General features: G+C 40.5%; 1 protein-coding gene across 2 annotated transcripts in view; it reads left to right on the top strand.

The window, feature by feature from the left end:
- Positions 1–20612, top strand: part of erbb2 (erb-b2 receptor tyrosine kinase 2) — a 24016-nt gene extending 3404 nt beyond the window's left edge. The window contains exons 2-27 of one of the 2 annotated variants that reach the window (XM_035662704.1): positions 4701–4852; positions 5025–5205; positions 5338–5475; positions 6421–6486; positions 6597–6712; positions 6840–6981; positions 7300–7425; positions 8647–8788; positions 9413–9486; positions 9690–9780; positions 10355–10557; positions 11009–11138; positions 11950–12040; positions 12789–12943; positions 13033–13080; positions 13196–13334; positions 13509–13631; positions 13730–13828; positions 13919–14104; positions 14323–14478; positions 14565–14640; positions 14925–15071; positions 15281–15378; positions 15615–15806; positions 16829–17219; positions 17321–20612. In XM_035662704.1, coding sequence (XP_035518597.1) covers positions 4701–4852; positions 5025–5205; positions 5338–5475; positions 6421–6486; positions 6597–6712; positions 6840–6981; positions 7300–7425; positions 8647–8788; positions 9413–9486; positions 9690–9780; positions 10355–10557; positions 11009–11138; positions 11950–12040; positions 12789–12943; positions 13033–13080; positions 13196–13334; positions 13509–13631; positions 13730–13828; positions 13919–14104; positions 14323–14478; positions 14565–14640; positions 14925–15071; positions 15281–15378; positions 15615–15806; positions 16829–17219; positions 17321–17688 — 3830 coding nt within the window. In that variant the 3' untranslated portion in view covers positions 17689–20612. Of the gene's footprint in view, positions 1–4700; positions 4853–5024; positions 5206–5337; positions 5476–6420; positions 6487–6596; positions 6713–6839; positions 6982–7299; positions 7426–8646; positions 8789–9412; positions 9487–9689; positions 9781–10354; positions 10558–11008; positions 11139–11949; positions 12041–12788; positions 12944–13032; positions 13081–13195; positions 13335–13508; positions 13632–13729; positions 13829–13918; positions 14105–14322; positions 14479–14564; positions 14641–14924; positions 15072–15280; positions 15379–15614; positions 15807–16825; positions 17220–17320 lie in introns of both variants that reach the window. The other variant, XM_035662695.1, reaches the window with a different exon arrangement.
- Positions 20613–20914: the final 302 nt, after the last annotated feature.

Raw genomic sequence — 20914 nt, 5'->3', positions numbered from 1 at the left:
TGTAGAAACGTGGCGGTTCAACACGGCTCCATGGAAGGCGACCCGTAATAATGGCTTGTAAATGATCTGTAATGTAATGATAAATAATAAATGATTCACTAACCATATAGTGACATGTTTTTCCTCAATACTGATTTATCAAACAAATTACTTTAATTTTTTTTTTTAATTAATTATGTTTGACACACAATCATATTACTCAAAATGAACTACAAAGCAACCAGTCAGATTATCAGCCATTAGTTAGTTAGTCAGCCATTATCATACAGACCAATACACACAGAACATCTGTTATGTAAACTGATAGTAACAGAAGATTTCTCTCTAGACTGTTTGTCTACACTTTTAATGTACATTTCTTCCCTTTAATATGAACTGTACATGTACATTTACCTGCAGATGCTTTCAAACTGTAGGAAATGTGTAAAAAAAAAAACAACTATGCAGGATATTCTGATGCGGTGGTGTCGTATGTGTTTGTAGTCGTGACAGAGTGAATGAGTGAGGAGTTCATGTCTGTAGCTCCAGTACAGTATGGATCCTGTTCTGCTTGTCTGTTGAGCAATACCTGTTTTTTCTTCTTCGACTGTAGAGTGAAGGGTAAGAAAGAATGTGTTCAGGGAGGTTGGGAGAAATTGGAAGTTTATGCAAGACACGTTGCTAGGATTAGCGTTGCATTAGATTTAGGACTGACATGTTAAAGCTGAGGGATAATGAACCGACAGAGAAAGTCCTGTTGGATCAGCTTGTTCTGTTTGTGTTGAGCTTTGAAAGGATCGGATCCATTAGAGGAGAGTCGGGGCCAGAGGATCCTGTTGACTGTTCTGGTGCGTCACTCTGCTGGCTTTTTCCCACCATGGTTCAGTCTAACTCCTGCAGTAGCATCACTGCCACTGCTCCTGTCACTAACTGTACACAAACTGGTAAACACATGCACACTCCCTGTGCTAACTGGCACCCTGCCACACACAGGTGTGGCTTCAAGCTGGATTAAAGTCTGCACACTGGTAGAAGACACAGTCAGTTTACAGGTTAAGATCAAATCAGTCACTATTTATTCTTATAAGATACAGTCTGTCATCACTAACCAGCCAGTAACTTCAAAAACAGTGGGAAAAGGCCTCTAAACTAGTGGAAAAAAAATTACTAACAGTCCAACAGAGCTGCTTTAGACAGGAATGAATCATTCAAGTCATTCATCAAGCAAAAGGCCAAACATCCACCAGTTTAAGCTTATTAAATGCGATGCCTGACATTGCCATATGCTCTAAATGTGTGAATGTTTTTTGACGTTTTATGGATCAAACCATTAATCACTTAAATTAAAAAAGGAGGTTGCTACCTTTAATAGGAGTAACGTATATGTTGTAACAGAGGCTGAACACTCCCTCCCCCCACACCTTTCCAACAACAGACAATCCGACATTCACGCCCACTTCATGCAGCGATTGGCCAGCTGTACCATAACAAAACACAAAGGTGAGAAAGTAAGCAAGGTTCAAATTTCTTCGTTAAGTTCCCTTTTCATTCTTTACAGAACTAGTGTCTCACATTGTTGTAATCCAATCAGGATTTTTGGGCCAATTGCTGGAACCAGTATCGACTGTTTTTTTATTTATGTATCAGCAGCTTTCATTGGACCGAAAGAAATGCATCATCCGATCAGCCTTTTATAGAGACCACCGATCTATTTAGAACAAATATTAGCCGTTCTGTGGCTTTTCACCCTACCATCAAGTACAACTCTAAGCACATTTCGATGAGGCTGGAGAACATGTCATAGAAAAACTATTTCGTTCATTTCAAGTTCCTGTGATGCCTTAAAATCTGCCTCAGCAATAATGGCAGAACACTGAATGAGATCACAGTGAATGCTGGATTGTTCTTGTAAGTGCAAAGAAGCGGGCGCTGATTTAAGAAATAACAGAAATGTTAAAAGCTTTTACTCCGAAGCCAAACTGAACATAGAAGGACTCGACTGTAATCAAGTAGTAAAAAAAAGTGGACAAAAGGCAGGAAGTAGACATTCTCTCTCATTTCTCTTGTTAGCCACAGAAACACCTGACCAATGGAAGTTTCCAGAGCCAAGTTGCCATGATACGCTGTGCAGAAGCCAGTACTAATACGTGCACTAAACTGAGTGTGTGTGTGTGTGTGTGTGGCAGTCAATTGTTGTGATATTCTGGACACAGAGTGTGTCTTATGATCTGGAGGGTCACAGGTTGCTGTTGTGTCTTTGAACAAGATGCTGAACTACAACCCGGATTCTCTCGGTCCCCCCTCACTGGTGAAATGCATACACATGTGTCATCTTTTAGATATGCAAAGAGTCACATTCCTGTGAAATGACACTTTCCAGAGAGCAAAAAGAGTTGAACAACGGCTCATGGACTCTGACAAGAAGAAATGAAATGGGGGTACTTGAAGGGAAATTTACTTGGCCGTGAAACCAGGTAATAAAAAGATGTAATGAGTGAATTTGGAAGAGGACGGCAGGGATAGTGACATGACAGTGGGCCGATAGAGCTAAGTAAGTGATAAAAGAGAGAGTATTTTAGGCCACGGGGGGATGGAGGGGTGTGCAGCTCCTCACAAGGCCACGCACAGACACACAGGCGTTGCTGAGAGACTTTTGGAGAGCAAACAATGAGGGAATAAAAGGAGAGGAAGCTGAGAACTGGCTTTACACTCACTTTTTAGAAATGGAAAATCTTCTCTGTTGTGTTTTCTGTTACGGCACATTTACCTAATCCCCAGAGCTGGAGCCGTCTGCCATGTTTGTGTATGCGTGTGGTAGTTTTGTTGCGAATCAGGGAGTCAGTTTCTGTTTAGATATTCTGTCTTACTAAAATGATTTAAATGCTGGAGAATAAAAGCACGACTACCCTCTTGGCTTAACTTGTAAAACTATTTTCCATGATGACATCACCGAAGGAGGCCGCGATTAGTCATTTGATTCGCTATTTGACACAAGCTGCAACGACTTGGTGTGTATTTTTGGCTGCGTCTCTATTAATCATAGACCCATTTGCTGCTGTAGCTTGCTGTCCGATTTTAATGCGGACCTTATTTATTATTATTTATTACTTATAGCTGAGATGCAGGGGCTGTAATATGGGTCAAGTTCTGAGTGCTCAGCCACCACCAGGAAACTTTACACGTGGCAGACGCACATACGTGATAACAGCGTGTCTAGGGCACATATCACCTTAGCCCATTGTATCATGAAAATCAACCCCCTTCCTCCTGCCTGCCTGCACTTCCTGTTCCTCCGGTGATGTATCCATCCTGCCGTCTCTCCCTAAAGGAGGAACAGAGCTATCACGGGGGGAGGAGGTGGCTTCAATCAGGAAAAGTAGGTTGACTATTGAAGGGCTGTTGGACGGGAGCCAGAGGAAGTCATTTATAACCCCAGCAGAGGAGGGACTGTCCACTGTGTGACTGCCTGCTAAAGCATGGGAGCTATGTGTGCGCGACAGCCCCCATGAATTGTAGCGCTGTATGACCCTGAATGTAATGCTGTGTGTGACCCACTGTGGGGAATCTGTGCTCTCTGCTGCCAGTGGAAAATATATCATATACACTAAGAGACAGACAGAGGCAGCGCAGATGGTGTGTGTTTCAGAGTAACCATTCAAGGCCACTTGTAAACAGTCGAAATATGTGTCCTTACAGTCATCATCATTTGGAGTTTCAATGCATATACATATACACATATATACATGTTTGAAAACTTTAGAAGTAAAAAAAATCAACTAATTTGATTCTTTATTTAAAGACTTTGTCTAGAAAGTTGTATCTTTCAGAGGTTACAATATTTTTACTGAGTTTATGTGAACAGATGAAGAATAATCATCAGTCTCTTATTAACCACAGAAAAGTGGTCATAAAAATTAATTTAGTGTAGTGCTGCAACTAATAATTATTTTTATTGTCATGTTATTTTTTAAATGAATGAAGTAATTGTTTAGTTTATTAAATGTAAGGTGGCGTCTTTAATTTTCTTTCTCTTGTCTGACCAACGATTGAAAACCCAAGTATATTGAATTTATAATGATATATAGCAGAAAAGTGCAGCAGAAGTTTTGAGAAACATTTGAAAAGTTTGGTACTGTTGCTTATGCATTATTTAAATAATGAATCATTTTAGAAATTGTCGGGCATTCATTTTTAATAAGCCAATTTTTTCAGCACTAAACAGAATAATCAACAGGACGTGTTCAGCACTTTAACGGGGATATGAGCTTATTGTCTGTTTTTTACTGGCCAGTGGCCTCTGTGTTGTGAATGTATTTACAAGAGATCAAATCAATATTTTATATTCACTGTCAGATTTTCTTTATTAAGTACTTGAATTGGGTCGCTCAGATGTTACACAATCATGCTGAAAACCTCATGCACCAGTTAAGCTGCAACTATTTTGAGGAGTTAAAGGTGCTTTTTAAAATTTTCTTACTTTAGTTAAAAGTTGTTCTGACAATTGATTCGAGGTGTATTTGTGTGTCTCTTAATTGTGGAAAAATATTCAATCTAATGAAGTTTTTTGCGTCCTTTCCTTTTTTTTTTAGCTGATACATTTCTCTGTCCAAATTAATTTGAATAACAATAAAACAGCATTAGCTGTTGAGAGGATGATAAAGGCTTTAAACAGTAGTTCACATAGAGGATGACGTCAGGGTCATGTGTTACGTGTGTTGCAGTATGCCTGGGTACAGACATGAAGCTGGACCTGCCCTCCAGCCTGGAAAATCACTACGAGACCCTGAGGCTGCTCTACACTGGCTGCCAAGTCGTCCACGGCAACCTGGAGATTACACATCTTCACGGAAACCCTGATCTCTCCTTCCTAGAGGTATATACTGTAATAATGGCTACATAAAATGAGACAGTAATACATTAGAAATGAGTTTGCAATATTACAGTTGATCCAGTACCGTGAACAATTTTAAAATAATGAATTTTAGAGATGGAAACAAGTTGCCCTGGTAGACTGATCCTTTTTTTCCTCTTCACCTCTTCTTCAGGGGATCGTGGAGGTACAGGGCTATGTGCTTGTAGCCCACGTGTCAGTGGATCTGGTGCCTTTGGAAAACCTTCGGATAATAAGAGGCAGCCAGCTGTACAACTCCAGCTACGCCCTGGCTGTGCTGGATAACACTCTGAATGGACAGGGGCTCAGGACACTCCGGCTTCGTAGCCTCACAGGTCAGATAATAATATATTAATAATAATATTTATTAATAATAATAATTAATATTTATGCCCTCCTTTTATCAAGCAATTGTTATCTACAGTGACAGTAAGTTGAGCTCCTCTTATGTATTGTCTCCTCTCTAGAGATCCTGTTGGGTGCGGTGTATTTTTGGGGGAACCCCCAGCTGTGCTTCCCGGACCCCAAGAACATTAACTGGAACGACACTTTGGACGAGCATAACATCCACAACATGCACAAGCTGCAGCCTCGGTCCCCTAAATGTGAGCAGCGGATTGAAATATTGAACATCACATACAGGAAGATACATTTCACATGTGCCACAGACAATACAACACTTCAGCATCTGTATGAGTAAAGACTTTCTTTACAGTTTACTGTACACATATACAAATGCAAATTTAAGTGGTCAAACAGCCTGACGCCCACTGGATTATGCAGGCACATTATGTAAAGCAACACTGGCACTGTGGCAACTATTAGATGTTAGTCCAGACTGTAATATCTCAACTGCCGGATGGATTGCTGTGAAATACTTAGGTACAGACATTCATTGTCATCAGACGATGGATCCTACGGATTTGGTGATCTCCTGAGTTTTTCTCTTGTGTTGTCATAAGAGTTTAATTTGTGGTTTTAAGTTGAAATATCTTCACAACCATAGAGACAGAACGCAACATGTTATATTTTGACACTCCCACCAGAGGGGAAAACCATCGGTGCCACAATATGCACCAGAGAGAAAATGCTATATTGACAGTGAAGTAAGTGAAATACTATGATGTATTCATCATTTAACCTAACAAAGGGCCATCATAGATGGAGACACTATATTGTCTACGGCTTACCATAAAGACCGGCAACAACATCCAATTTTTGCGTCACCTCACGTTGCCTGTGCCTGTGCCAAAAATGAGACAATCCTTTCTTGCTTGCCCTCTCAACAAATCTTGCTTTGCTCACTTCCGTTTCTCTTCTCGTGCACTGATTTTGATTAATCTGAATAGCCAATCAAAGTGATGGCCCCACCACAAAAACAGACGGTCCGACATTGACCGACGCGCAGGGTGTCAGGGCCTTGAACGGCGCACATATCTGACGTACAGCCCAACAGAGCTGCTTTAGACTCTTAGTTTTGTTTTACTCTTTCGCTGTTAAATTGTGGGATAAATGCTCAGCTCTCCTTATTTGTGTTTCCTCTGGTACAGGTCCAAATTGTTCCACTACATGTGGGATAAAGTGCTGGGGAGAAACTGAACAGGACTGCCAGACCTGTGAGTTAACATCATGTGCAGAGTATTACAATATTTGGTTTTTGCTGGAAAATAATCCATAACGAGTGATGTTCAGCTGAAAATGTTTACCTTTTCATCTTTGTTCAAAGTGACCCAAACATTATGTGTGTCTGGCTGTCAGCGGTGTAAAGGGAACCAGCCCAGTGACTGTTGTCACATGCAGTGTGCTGCTGGTTGCACTGGACCCAAAGACTCGGACTGTCTGGTAAATGATACACACCCACACACACACATACGTACCAGATATTTGTTGTGTCTTTTTTGTCTTGTGTTGTCAGACAATCTTTTGTTATTTCTGGTGTTAAATGTTTTGTCCCTCCTCTTCTCCCCAGGCTTGCCGTCACTTCAACGACAGCGGTGTGTGTAAGGAGAACTGTCCTCCTCCTAATATCTACGACCCCGCCACCTACCAGACCAAACCCAACCCAAACAAGAAGTTCAACTTTGGAGCCACGTGTGTCAAGACGTGTCCTTGTGAGAACTTATTTTGAAAATACCTTGTTTATCCAAAAAAGTGCTCAGCTAGTGGCCTCTATGCAGCTCCACTGGTGCACCTGATGATTAAGTGACTTGCTATTGGACGCCTTGATGATTGTGGTTGCTAAAGGGAGAAAAGATGATTTATTTTCTTTCCTTGCAAAAATGTCCACACACACTCCAAGGATTCAAACATTTCAATGTCACATGTCTGCTTCCGTAATGCTTCAGGCTACCAACTTCCCCTTTCATCATACCTTATTAATTTTCTTTTTGTTGCGACGCCCTTTGAACACTTTGCCTCCCTGTCTATAGATAACTATCTGGCTATGGAAGTGGCCTGTACTTTGGTTTGTCCCAAAGCCAACAAGGAAGTTATCGTCACACACCCTGATGGAAACGAGATGCAGAAATGTGATAAGTGTGAAGACTGTCCCAAAGGTGGGTATCAATTATTAGGTACATTTGCATTTGGTCACAATACTTTTTTCTCAGTAATAGTTTCAATAAGTGATTTCCTGGATTTCGGGAATTTACAGAGAATGAGAAAAAAAAAAAACATCCAGTGAGCTGTAGTTCTGTAAGCAAAAACTCCTTGTTGCATGACTAATGTTCTGAATTACTTATTTGTTACGCCGGTGATTTGTGTTACACGTACTGATGTTCTGATTATTCGTTTGACGACAATGGTGCAAAGTTAACTAACCGGTTTCTGCAGTAGCTTGTTGTTGCTGTTACAACTGGGGTTTGTCTCTCGAATCAGGATTGGTAAATTTAGATAATTTAAATAATTTATTCGTAGTAAAACTAAGTACTTATTTTCTAGACATTAGGGGTTCTGCATTTACTCAGTCCTGCTTTGTCAGACCCCAGCTATCAAGCTAGCAAGTTATGCTGCTGAACTGCACAAGTTTTCTTGAACTTTCTGGCCTTAGTTTGGACCTCTGTTGCTAGCCTTCAACAAAGCTATTTTTAAAGGTGCATTTACAACAAACACTGATTTAGCTCTTAATTTTCTAGTAAATGAAAGGAGGGGGAAAGCAGATTAAAGTAGGCTTAAACACTAAACTAAGGTGGACATTTAAATAGAATTAAGAAGGTGAAATAGGAAATGAGCTACTAGAAATAGAAATATACCTCCCTTCCATTTATTGTATGCCACTGTATATTTGTTAATATACTGCTCTGCTCCCAATAACCAGCGTAGGCTGGTCTGGTTTGAGTTGTGTCTCTAAGTGAAAGAGTGGAATATGATACTTTCTCATGTCTTAATTTTAATACTTAATACACAATGTTGTACTAATAGTTAAATAGATATGGCTACTAGATAAACAGAAGGCTTTAAATAGACCCAGTGATAGGTATCAGTCGACACTGGTGATCATCCCCAAAAACCGTAATTGGCACCCTTAAAGATACATATCAGATCAGACAGGGATTAAGGAATCATCAGTTGGGATTTCACCAGCTACTCCTTCACGTCATCGATACATGAATCCGCCAATCACTGTATTCCTTTGTTGTTCAGTGCGATACACCATATGACATTTAATTCTATGCTGATGATATCCTGGTTCATTTGAAAAGGTTGTTGATTCATTATATTGGACATCAAGTTAATTGTCAAGATAAATTGGTTATAAGTTATGATTTGTATTGCAGTGTGTTATGGTCTGGGTATGGACAACCATGGCGTCATGGACAACCATGGTGTCACCATGGTAACATCTACTAATGTGGATCAGTTCAACAAGTGTAAGAAGATTTTTGGTAGTCTGGCTTTCCTCCCTCAGAGCTTTGCAAGGTAAGTGACACACGGGCCAGATATAGAACATGCATACAGTTTTAGCTCACAAAGATACTTCACAAATGACAAAATTAACTCAACTTTAACTTTACGTGCCCTTTAGTAACCACAAATAGTAGCTTGATACCCAAGACTTTACTGCCACAGAGCAACATTTCAAGGCTCTTTGTGTAAGTCAAGGAGAAAGTTGCCAAACTCTTTAGATTACTGTATTCAATTCACTTTAAACATAGACATTTATGTTTTTCAGCTTTAAAGTATCTTTGTGTAGCAGAGAAAAAGAACTGCTTATGTGTCTTTTCTCTTCATTGTATTTTTTTATTTAAATGAAATCTAATTAAATCTCTGTGGGCGTTAATTAAAAGACTGCTGGATTTGCCTACGTGACACCAGCTGAAGCTGAGATGCCAAATTCCTGATAAATGATCTTGCATAGTCCAACTGTTCACAACTTAAGTGTGAAATGTAAACACAAACTTGAGGAAACCTGCACCACTGGAGATTGGATCAGTAAATAGAGAGAGAAGAGAAGATTATTATCTAGAAACCATCAAATGATAGATTGACTCTTGTGTATTGTGTGTTAAATTGTCATTTAAATCTTATGTTGTCATTGTTCAGGGACCCCGTGAGCAACACATCAGGCCTGACCCTTAAGCAGCTGAGTGCCTTCAAGACACTGGAGGAGATTACAGGTACTGAACTATTCTTTTAAGCTTTTGCCACAAAAAGAAAATCAGGTTATTGATTTTCAGCTTTATGTGACTCTTACATGTGAACTGAAATTAATTTCTGTAGTTCAGTCTAATTTTCCATATAACACCACATAGAAGCCTGGTATACAGAGCACACTGTATCTCCTCTGATTTTATTATCTTTGTCTGATTTTGCTGTGCAGGTTATGTGTACATTGAGGCCTGGCCAGAAGAGTGGGCTAACTTGAGTGTGTTTGAGAACCTGAAGGTGATCAGAGGCAGGATGCTCTACAAGTAAGACTTTTAAACCCTTCTCTGCATGTCAGCATATTAACCTTGTTTTCTTGCACCATTGTTGTTGCTTTTTTACTCAACTAAAATCAAAACTCACTCACTCTACTGTACAGGGTTTCTACCATTGTGATTTCAGCTGCCTGCAATATGTTTTATGCAGCTTTATACTGACACAGAAAATCTTCCTACACTTGCACAGCTTGGTTCTTTGTGCTCAGTTTTTTTTTTATTATTTCTCTGCTTCAGTTGAGGCAGTTTGTCCACTTTCAGAGTTATAAAGGCTAATTATTAGCCAGGACAGCTGCTTTAACGCCAGTAAGGATAACAGTAAAAGTCTATGGGAGACACGGTATCTAGTGTAGCATACTGAAATTAGGTCATACTAACAAATGTGAGATCAGTGATCTTTATTGTTGTAATTGAAGTGTCTACCTTTCTGTTTTTCTTTAATTCGTGTTTTTCATTTGCTTTCATGTGAAGTGGTATTTCTTAATTTGTGACTTGCTTGTCATTTCTCCAGCTTTCTTTATTATACTAGTGATAATTCCTTTTTTGTTTTTCAAATTCTGTTCAGGGGTGTGTTTTCACTTGCCATTCAGAATCTACACATACAATCTCTTGGGTTGCGTTCACTACGCAGCGTCAGTGGAGGTCTGGTTCTGTTGCACAATAATTCCCAGCTGTGCTACACCAGTTCATTGCCCTGGGAGAGTCTCCTCCATCCCACCCAGGGAGCCCACCGCATTGTCAGCAACAACCAGAACCCCCAAGTCTGTGGTAGGTGAACATAGCAATGTCAAGGTCCATTACAGTTACTGTTTGTTGCACTTTGATCAGACACTTGTCATTTGGCAGCCGTCTCTATCCAAGTGAAATATCTCAGCCAGCTACAAGATTCAATTCCTTTTATTGTTCCAACACAAATCAAGCTGCAGAATATACTGTTTTAGGAACTGCATTTTAAACAACAATAATGGATGTTGTTGCATGAGACAGGTCTGCACAGTCCTTCTTGAGAATATCTCTGTGCTTTTTTGCAATTTTCTCATTGAAACAGATTTAAACTTTATATTTTTACCTCTTACAAACTGCCATAAAAATAAAGTTGAGAACAAACTCTGTAATGCAGCGTGATAGTAAGCCCTGTTAACTATTCAAGGAAGAGAAGACAACAAAAAGTACAGTGTGCATAATGCTCTCTTTTCTCTGTTTCTGTATGTGTTTTCAGAGGAAGAGGGGCATGTTTGTCACTCACTGTGTAAGGAGGGCTGCTGGGGCCCGGGACCCAGCCAGTGTGTGTCCTGCAAAGCTTTCCAACGCGGCACTGAGTGTGTAGAGCAGTGTGACATCTATCAGGGGTAAGGAGGTTTGTGTGTGTGTTTGTGTAGGTGTGGCTGTGCTAAATCAATAAAAAGTCAAGTGATAATGTTCCAAATAATATAGTACGCTGTGTGTCATAATTCCCAAGAAAGCTTTCCAGTGTAATAAGCAAAACTAATAAGCTTCACTGCATTGGCAGCAAGTTCCAAAGTAGTCTAAATAAATAAATCTAAAAGCTTTTGGCTTATGTGATATATATATGGAATTGACAAATTTCCAAGATGACACAGAAGTAAAATTAATTAGTGGATATCCATTTTGAATTTGTCAGTTTGATGATATATGTGCACACTTCAGACATCCCAACTGATGAAGTCATTCTACACAAAAAGCATGACTGGACATTTCATATGTGCTACAATTAACGTTTGTAATTGGACAAATAATTGGACAATAAAACAAGAGTCCTGGTTCTCTCAAAAAATATGTTTGTTGCTCATGTTAGCATTATTGTACTGTACAGACGTGAGAGTGGTATCAATCTTCTCATCTAACTCAGCAAAAAGTGAATGAAGCATGAAGCAACGAATATCATGGTATGATCCTATCATCACAATACGATTACACTGAAAGTTGATAAACAATAATAAACATTGTTGCTCAGCCCTTTGAGGTCCAGAGAAGTTATCTTGTGCAGGTCATCTGGTAAGGTTAACATTGGCAGTGATTTGCAGCTGGGGCCCCCCTTTCTAAAAATGCATGTCCTTATGACAGTGTCAGGTGCTTTAGATAAGCATCCAACAAATGCCAGACCTTAGATCTTACATCCCTGCTGTGCTTGTGTTCCAGGTCTATACGTGAATACGCAAATGGATCTTTGTGCATTGCTTGTCACGCAGAGTGTCGATCTCTCAATGGCTCTGTCTCCTGTCATGGCCCGGTAAGATCCTCATGTGGCTTACAGTCTTTCTGACTGTACAGTGCTGAATGGTATAATAATAACAGGTTTTATACCAAAATAAAATCTGAAAATGCCTCATCTACTAACTATCTACTAACCATAATGATGTTTGTTGTCCGACAAAAAGGGGTTAATTTTTTTCAGGCTGCAACTCATGGACAAGACATCAGCATGTTCAGTTATTGCCAGAACTGTGTTAAAGTCACCATTTTCAACATCGCCTGTTTGTTCAGTTCAAACATTACTTTTTTCTTTACAAATTGCCCAAAACGGCAGATTCCACTGACCCTGGAAGAGAAAAGTTTCATCATGGTCGAGTCCAAATGGCTCTCACTCCAATTCAGAATAGAGTATCTGTTTAATAAGTCAGTCTGTAAGGATATGTAATCCTTAAATAAAATAATAATAAAAATAGCATTTTCAAAAAAACATATATATTTTATAAAATGGTTACTTTTTGGTATTGGACTTTTGGTTGATCAAAACAAGTTACTTGTCACTTCAGGGTCTGGGAACTTTGCAACTTACTTTTTTTTTACGTTTTTATTGATTAAACAACTTAATTAATCAAAAAATAGTGTGTCCTATTCCAGCTGGGGAGCTTTGTTGCATGTCATCTCCTTTTGCTCTTTCACAACGTTTCCTGCCTGTCTGTTGTCTTATTATACCTGTGTGGATATGTGAATGTGTATAAATGTACTTAAATACTATTTATTTGTGTGTACAGGGTGCAGAACATTGCGCAGAGTGTAAAAACTACCAAGACGGTGAGTTTTGTGTGGATCACTGTCCCAGTGGTGTGAAGGAGGATCAGCAAACTGTGTGGAAGTACAGCAATGCTACAGGACACTGTCTGCCCTGCAACACCAACTGCACACTGTCGTAAGTGGACACACATCACAAACACAAACATACACTGCAGTGCACAAACAATAAAAAACTATTTCACACCCAGACTTTTTCTGTTTCAGCTGCACTGTGATGGATGAGAGAGGCTGCCCCGTTGATACCAGGACAGGGTGAGCTACTTTTTCCTTAACATCTTTTTCTGAATGAAATTGAACAAATTCAACCAGGATTTTCTCACTTCTTCTAGGAATCAGAGCTGTGTTGAACTTGTTTTCTCTGTTTTAGAGTGGGTACAACCATCACGGCTGCAGTGGGTGGGGTGGTGCTCTTCTTCATCCTGCTGGCTCTGCTGGTCTTCTACCTGAGGAGGCAGAAAAAGCTAAAGAGGAAGGAGACTATGAGGAGGATCTTGCAAGAGCATGAGGTGGGCACAAATACATGTACTGATGTTTTATCTTTTGCTGGAAGTTGAATACCAAACACAGCCATGAGACATGGTTAATTTCTTTTAATTAAATATCAGTCAGTTCTTAGGTTGCCCTTGGGTTTAGTAGTGTCTAATGAAGGAATCTGCCATCTGCTTCCTTCATGTGTACAGCTGGTGGAGCCTCTAACACCCAGTGGTGCATCACCCAATCAGGCTCAGATGCGCATCCTGAAGGAAACTGAGTTGCAAAAACTCAGAGTGCTGGGTGCAGGGGCCTTTGGTACTGTTTACAAGGTATGTGAGACAGTATGACAGCACTGGTTGTTAATTAGATATTTAACTTTACATCTTTGGTGAGTTTTTTTAAAACGGTTTTGATGATTTGCTTTCAGGGAGTGTGGGCTCCTGATGGGGAAAATGTGAAAATACCAGTAGCCATCAAGGTGTTGCGTGAGAACACCTCCCCAAAAGCCAATAAAGAGATCCTTGATGTGAGTGCAAGCCTGATTCACACATTCACATTTATAGGACACATAAATAGAGTTGGCAAGCCCTGAAGATCTTTTCTCCATCTTTCCTAGGAGGCCTATGTGATGGCGGGAGTGGCCAGCCCGTACGTGTGTCGTCTGCTGGGGATTTGTCTGACTTCCACGGTGCAGCTGGTGACTCAGCTGATGCCGTATGGCTGCCTCCTCGACTACGTCAGGGAGAACAAGGACCGCATCGGGTCCCAGTTCCTCCTCAACTGGTGTGTCCAGATCGCCAAGGTATGAAACAACATATTATCTTTTTGTTGGTTTAGGTGCACAAACTACAGCTTGTAGTAGTACTGAAGTAAAATTGTATACTTTGTAGGGGCAAAACGGCAGTGTCTGAATGTTTCTGATTATCTTATTTTTCTTTTCAAATTTGATGTGGTATCAGCTTGTATATTTGTGGGCACATGGATTTGTGGGTGATGGGTGTGTGTGTGTGTGTTGGGTAGGGGATGAGTTATCTGGAGGAAGTCCGGCTGGTTCACAGAGATTTGGCCGCCCGAAACGTTCTGGTTAAGAACCCGAACCACGTGAAGATCACCGACTTCGGCCTGGCCCGTTTGCTCGATATAGACGAGACCGAATATCACGCTGATGGAGGGAAGGTAAGATGGGGCTGTGACATTTGAACGTTCACAATTATTTATTTATTTATTTATTTAAACTCATGTTCTGTATCTGTGTTTTCTAGGTGCCGATTAAATGGATGGCCCTGGAGTCAATTCTGCACAGGAAGTTCACTCATCAGAGTGACGTCTGGAGCTACGGTCAGTATGACAGCTGGAAATGACATTACAAAAACTGTGGAGGCATTTTTGGAAGTTGGGTTTCCATGGGTATACAAATTGTTGTAAATCCCTATTGGAGAAATAAATTAGATGTTTAAATGGTGGCTTAAATGTTTAATTTTAAATTCTGACACACTGATTTTACATATAGCTTAGTTTCATGCCATCTCTATGTATCATTAGTAACTGATCAGTTCCATTTAGGTAGAGATGTTATTTCAGAGTAAAAGTTTCACTGTTGTAATCGTACATTTCTTTCTCAGGGGTGACGGTCTGGGAGCTGATGACGTTTGGTGCTAAACCCTACGACATGATCCCAGCGAGAGAAATCCCAGATGTTTTAGAAGGAGGAGAACGGCTTCCTCAGCCTCTCATCTGCACCATCGATGTCTACATGATCATGGTCAAATGTCAGTAGATGCAGTGTTGAGCTTTGTTTAATCTGATTTTAATAAACTAGTAGGATAATTAATATTGAAACTATACATGGATATGGCCTTTATGTAGCCTATTACGTTTTTCATAGTTGCCATTATTACTTGTACCTAACAGAGGTGTATGTTTGTGGTTAGTGTTGAAGATGACTGATTGACGTCTTAATGTTATGTTTGGATGACAGGTTGGATGATTGACCCAGACAGCAGGCCGAGGTTCAAAGATCTAGTGAATGATTTTAGTGCCATGGCCAGAGATCCACCTCGATATGTAGTCATTCAGGTACAGTACGTGTGTTTCATGTTGCAAATGTTTTACTTTTGTGCGACTGTACTTACGGTACGTTATCATGTAATGCTTGTATCACAAAATTTGTAGCACAATTAGTATAAAACTTTCAACAGTGCTGCTTTTTTGGCCTGGTTTTCCTTGAAAACTTCCATAAATGACGATAAATAAAGATTTACTTTCATATTTGTTCTATGTTTTTGTGTTGTTGTGTTGTTTTGTGTTTGAAGAACGACGAGCAAATGAGCATGTCCAGCCCAGTGGACAGCCAGTTCTTCCGGATGCTTCTGGAGGAGGAAGGGAACAATATGAGGGAACTGCTGGATGCTGAGGAGTATCTGGTACCTCAGCCTAACCACTTCCCCAGGACTCACGGAGACGGCGCTCAAGCCAACGGACCATCCAGACACCAGTCATACAGGGTCAGTGGTGAAGTTTAGGCTTGATTGCTTCGTGTTCTCATTCTGGGCTTTTTACTGTACAGATTTATACAAACAAATCATAGCTGGTGAGTCAGAGCTTAGCTAGTCAGATCCAAGCAATAGATACACATGTTGTTTAATCATTCTTTATGTGCAAGTATGTTTTCAGCTATCCTAGCTGACTTTGGTGATCCATTGACTTTTCGTCTAGCACCACTATGAGCTAAGCTGAGTTTTGAATAAATGTCTCAGCAACTTTAGTTACCTGTTAACTTTTCAGAACCGTTATGAGGTCAACATTTCACTTTATCCAATGCTTTGGTTTATGACAAAAAACCTGCAAAACTAATAACATTCCCATCAGCCTCAGATGTACTTGGTAGCCTGCTAGCATGGCTGTGTAGACTCTTGTTTTTTATGTGTGATATTTTGTGATTAATTATGTTTTGTTCGTAAAAGGGGAAGCACCATTGCACTTATTGAAGTGATAAGGGCCTTGTTCTCCTCCCACCAACCCACTCCACCCCCACCCTCTAACCCCCTAACAAGACGAACCAAGGCAGTGTACATAGATAAAACACAAAAAACAGCAAACAAATATTAGCAGAACTACCAGTACAACCTGTCCATTGCCCCCTACCCATCCCCCAGGAATCCCATGACCTTTATAGACATAACCCAATTGCATTCAGACACATACTCTTGTTTTGTTTAAAGCATTACAGATGTTTACTGTATTTTTTTGCTTTGTTGTATCACTTAGTTCTAGCTGGCCAGTCGGCTAACCCTAAAGAGATAAGTAGTAGCATCATGTTTTACTGAGAGACACGTCTGTAGAGGAGGTTTTGAAATGGATTTCAAACCAGCTGTAATTTTTTGCTGTCAATGCTAATTAAAATCTGATTTCAATTGAAGTATAATATGAGCTGAGCTGTTTGGACATGTAGCAGCCGTGGACACTTGAGAACCTTTGAACCTTGTCTATTTGTACTCATCATTTATCTCACCTCTCTCTCCAGCAGAGCAGAGACCAGGGCTTAGATGTTGAGCCCTCTGTCGCCGGCGGCCCTCGTAGCATGTACTCTTCCCTGAGCACTCTTGGCCGCAGCCAGTACCCTACCTTACCTTTAGGAGCCAGCACCTCCAACGGCCTGTGGAGTCCTCAGTACCCAACGCTGGCTCGCAGCCCCTCTGCCGGGGGCCAGTCTGACTCAGTCTTCCTCGACGGGCCTCCAGATGACCCCTCGCTGCCCCCGGCCAGCCCCGGACGCTACTGCAAAGACCCCACCTACTCCAACGGTAGTCAGGGTGATCTGGAGACAGACGGGCCAAATGGCTTTCATCATCCTCATCACCTTCATCACTCACTGCCCAGACGGATTCATGGTTATAATCACAGTCATGCTTTGCCAGGTGAGCAGGAGATTGCTTCCGCTGTAGGCTCTCTAAAAGGAAGTGTTTGATCCTTAAATCTGGTTTTGTTCTGACTTTTCTTTCTTCTTTCATTTGTTCAGAATACGTCAACCAGGAGATTCAAGATCTTAGGCCAGGGATCTCAGACCGGCCCAGCACGCTGCCTCGTAAAGGCTCCAGAGTGGACCGACGGCTCCCTAATGGCCTGAGCTCTGGGCACAGCGTGGAAAACCCGGTATACTTGGTCCCCGTGAGCGGCGTGATCCCCTCTTCTCCAGCGTTTGACAACCCATACTACTTGGACCTTGTGGCCAAAGCCAAAGCTGTAGCTGGGGCTTCAGCGGCGGATGGTTCCGAGGCACTAGAGAGAGACGGAGAAGGGCCCAGGCATGTGAATGGGTTTGTGACCCCCACGGCAGAGAATCCAGAGTATCTGGGACTAGCAGACACCTGGAGTGGATATACTTGAGGAGAGGGACTGGGAGTAATGTGATGAACTCCAGGAGTCACAGATTGGGTTCTACTGAGGGAAACGAGGAGCGAGAGAAAGAGAAGATGAATATTTGTGTGACGGAAAAGAGCTGGGTGTGTGATTGATATTGGGTATGTGCATGTGGAAGCGAATCGTCTCTCGATATTGAGTGAAGCACCTGAATCCAAACCGGTCAAGGTTGTCCAGGAAAATCACCAACTCACCCAGTTGTGACACACAGTGACTCAAAACATTGTAGCATTAATTTGGTGGCAACATTTGCGCAATCTGCGCTCTCTACGTGACTGTTAAGTACCAAAAAAAAAGTTCACGCAGTCTCTGTATATAACTCAGTACTTGATAAGCAAAGGAGCTCACTTTTGTCAAAACCCATCATGGTACGAGAAGGGTCTGATTATCACAGAATCCAACATTTGACTGTATTAATGAATGCTGATTTTTTTTTTATGTTCCTCTTCTTTTAACTTTTAATGTCTCTGGTTGTTTCTTCTACATGTGAAGCATTTTCTTTTTGTATTCCCTTCAGTTCCCTTGTGCATCTTGATGTGCTACTCAGCCCAGCTAAAGAGAGAAAAAAACATAGAGAACACTTTGACAAAGTGAGCCATAATGTGCATTGAAGGTGATGTTTAGTATTCTGGTCACTTTGTCTCTGACCTGATGGGGGTCTTCAACACACTCAAAGCCATTTTGTTTTGGCCAGAGAAGGCCCTGCAGCCCATCTGGCCAGTAGACATGCTCCCTGAAAGAAAGGCATCCTGTATTGAGAAGACAGAGGCATTGTGCCACACTGATGTATGTGGTTGTTAGTGTCTGTGGCTGCAGCTACTTTGTGGTACGGCAGTTGAGATACGAGGTACTAGCAGACTTTTTAAGCTACAAAAATCTCGAAAAATATGTTTTTGTTCTCAAGAGAAAGTGTACTTGTAACTAAGTTAGAGCCAACTATTCAGGGATTTACGATTTTGCAAAGAATTAGGGGAGATTATGTGCATTTTAAATTGTGCACAATGCACTACATGTTAGGATATTGCATATGCCCCCCAGGCTTGTGTTATCACAATGAGCCTTTTGGTTTTGGTGGCTTTTCACTATGCAAGAAAGCACTATTAGCTTTTGGTGAGTATATTTCCCAAGAAGTGAAGAATTTGCGTACGTATATGTACATGTGTGTTTGCTATCCCTATATGGAACAAAAAGCAGTACTACTGTTTGTGTTTATGTGTAAAAGTGAGCAATGCACTGGACACTGGAGCTGAATGTGAATCTGAGGAGGCGAAAACGTTGCGCTGCTCGGTTTGGATAATCAATGCATGGCTCAAATTCCACTCAGCGAGAACACACTGGCATCCCAGTTAATAATGAACGGCATTTTTTGAAGTGTTTTTTTCTTTTCTTCATGTTAACTTGTGTTGGGCTGGGGGAGGTCAAAAGCAAGTCAATGGAGCCATTGTCTGACCCTCATGTCCTTGTTGGAAAGTCAGCGCTCTCCCAACTCGCAAGTCCCAACGACTGATGTTGTCAGAGTTTTGAAAAGAGAGAAACAGAGTTTTCCTCTGCAGAGGTTTGAAACTCGGCAGCAGAATGTGGTTCAGTGTTTTGGGCTCAAAAATCCTGAACAAGTCTTGAAACAATTGGCTGGGTTGTTGAAATGTGCACAACCCTCTACAACCCGCTACCCCCCGCATCAACATGTCAGCTTTACTCTGAAAGTCTTTGGGAAATGTTCTGTTATCTTGATGTTCTCATACGGGTTTTGAAGAGTTTTGTTCCAAAAAAGGATCTCTAAAAAAATGATACCTAATTTTATACAATAATTTCTTATATAAAATTAAATGTTTTATGCATTTTTTTATAAAAAAAAAACATGTTAAGATTTTATTTTAATACCCACAACTATCATATACTGACACTGTTTAAGATGGAGTGATTGATTGAAAAAAACAGTAAGTATCTAAAAACCACTCCGCTGGAGGTACAAGGTTTTCACTGGATCAAACAATATTATAGCACAGCTTACAGATGTTCAGCCTTCCTTCAAAGTATCTCTTTCTTCTGAATATTGTGAGACCACATCCTTTTTTGTATAATCAGAATTAATGTACTGGTGTTTACACTGTAGTGTCATCTTGTATAAAATGTCTCATGTAGCACACACACATTACCCAGGAATCTCACTGATCGAGGGTGGATCTACCTGCTGTCCTCCTTAAACCCATGTGTGTTCTTTCTCTAGTTGGTCCTGTACTTGGACACAGTTATTTTTATATAAAACCGTTCAGTTGTATTAAAACCAGTACAGAGCCTGACGACTGGCACCAGTCACGGTCTGGTGGCTTGTTGATTTACAGTAACACATTAAATCTCCTGCCATTCTCTCTGTTGAAGGGGAAAAAACGCCGAAGAGTAAACTAAAGGATAGTGTGGCCGTTTTTTTAATAAGTTTGTTAAACATCCACAGCAGCCAGGAAGTGCATGTTTTCATCCAGGAGTAACCGCAAGAGGAAGGAAGGAACAGTTAACTAATGGGAGTGTGCTGAAGGTTTTATAAAAATGTAATATCTGTAATTTGAAGAAAATATATCTTTTGTACTTTCCTTGTGAATATTGTTTTTCACAGTTTGTGTGATTGTGACAGAATACGAGTAATAACCATTTTATTGGGAGTTTTTAATGCATCCTTTTCTATTTGGTCAGTAAGTCCCGTAATGTAAATGTGTATATAAATGAAAACAATCTCTTTGGTAGCTAATTTGATTGAATAAATTGTGACCAGTTGCTCTGCTGTGGGGGGAGGGTGGAGTAAATACATAAGAAAATATTTTATGAAGAAATGGTCATTTTTATATGGAATTGTTTGCATACATTATGTGTGTCATTAAAAGCATAAAACACTCAAACACTCTGTTTTCTGACCATTTACAGAGTATTCAGTTCTCTTTCCTCTCATTTTCTAACACTGGACCTTTGTTATCTAAACCGGATTAAATCCTGAGATCTTTACTGATATATACGGTGGCCCTGAGATGCAAAACACAACACATAGCAAAAAAGAAAATACAACATCAAAACACAGGATATTTCACAAAATCTGAAAATATATGACAACTTGTTGTGTTTATATTGTAAAATCTTAATGTGCTTCCTAAAATATTGTTGTGTTTTCTGAAATATTGTGTTTTCTGCTTTGTTACTACTCAGG

The sequence above is a fragment of the Morone saxatilis genome, unplaced genomic scaffold, assembly GCF_004916995.1.
Source record: "Morone saxatilis isolate NCDOM2014 unplaced genomic scaffold, NCSU_SB_2.0 Contig1, whole genome shotgun sequence".
Lineage (NCBI taxonomy): Eukaryota > Metazoa > Chordata > Actinopteri > Moronidae > Morone > Morone saxatilis.
Note: the sequence above shows the minus strand (reverse complement) of the source record. Positions and strands in the feature narration are given on the sequence as shown.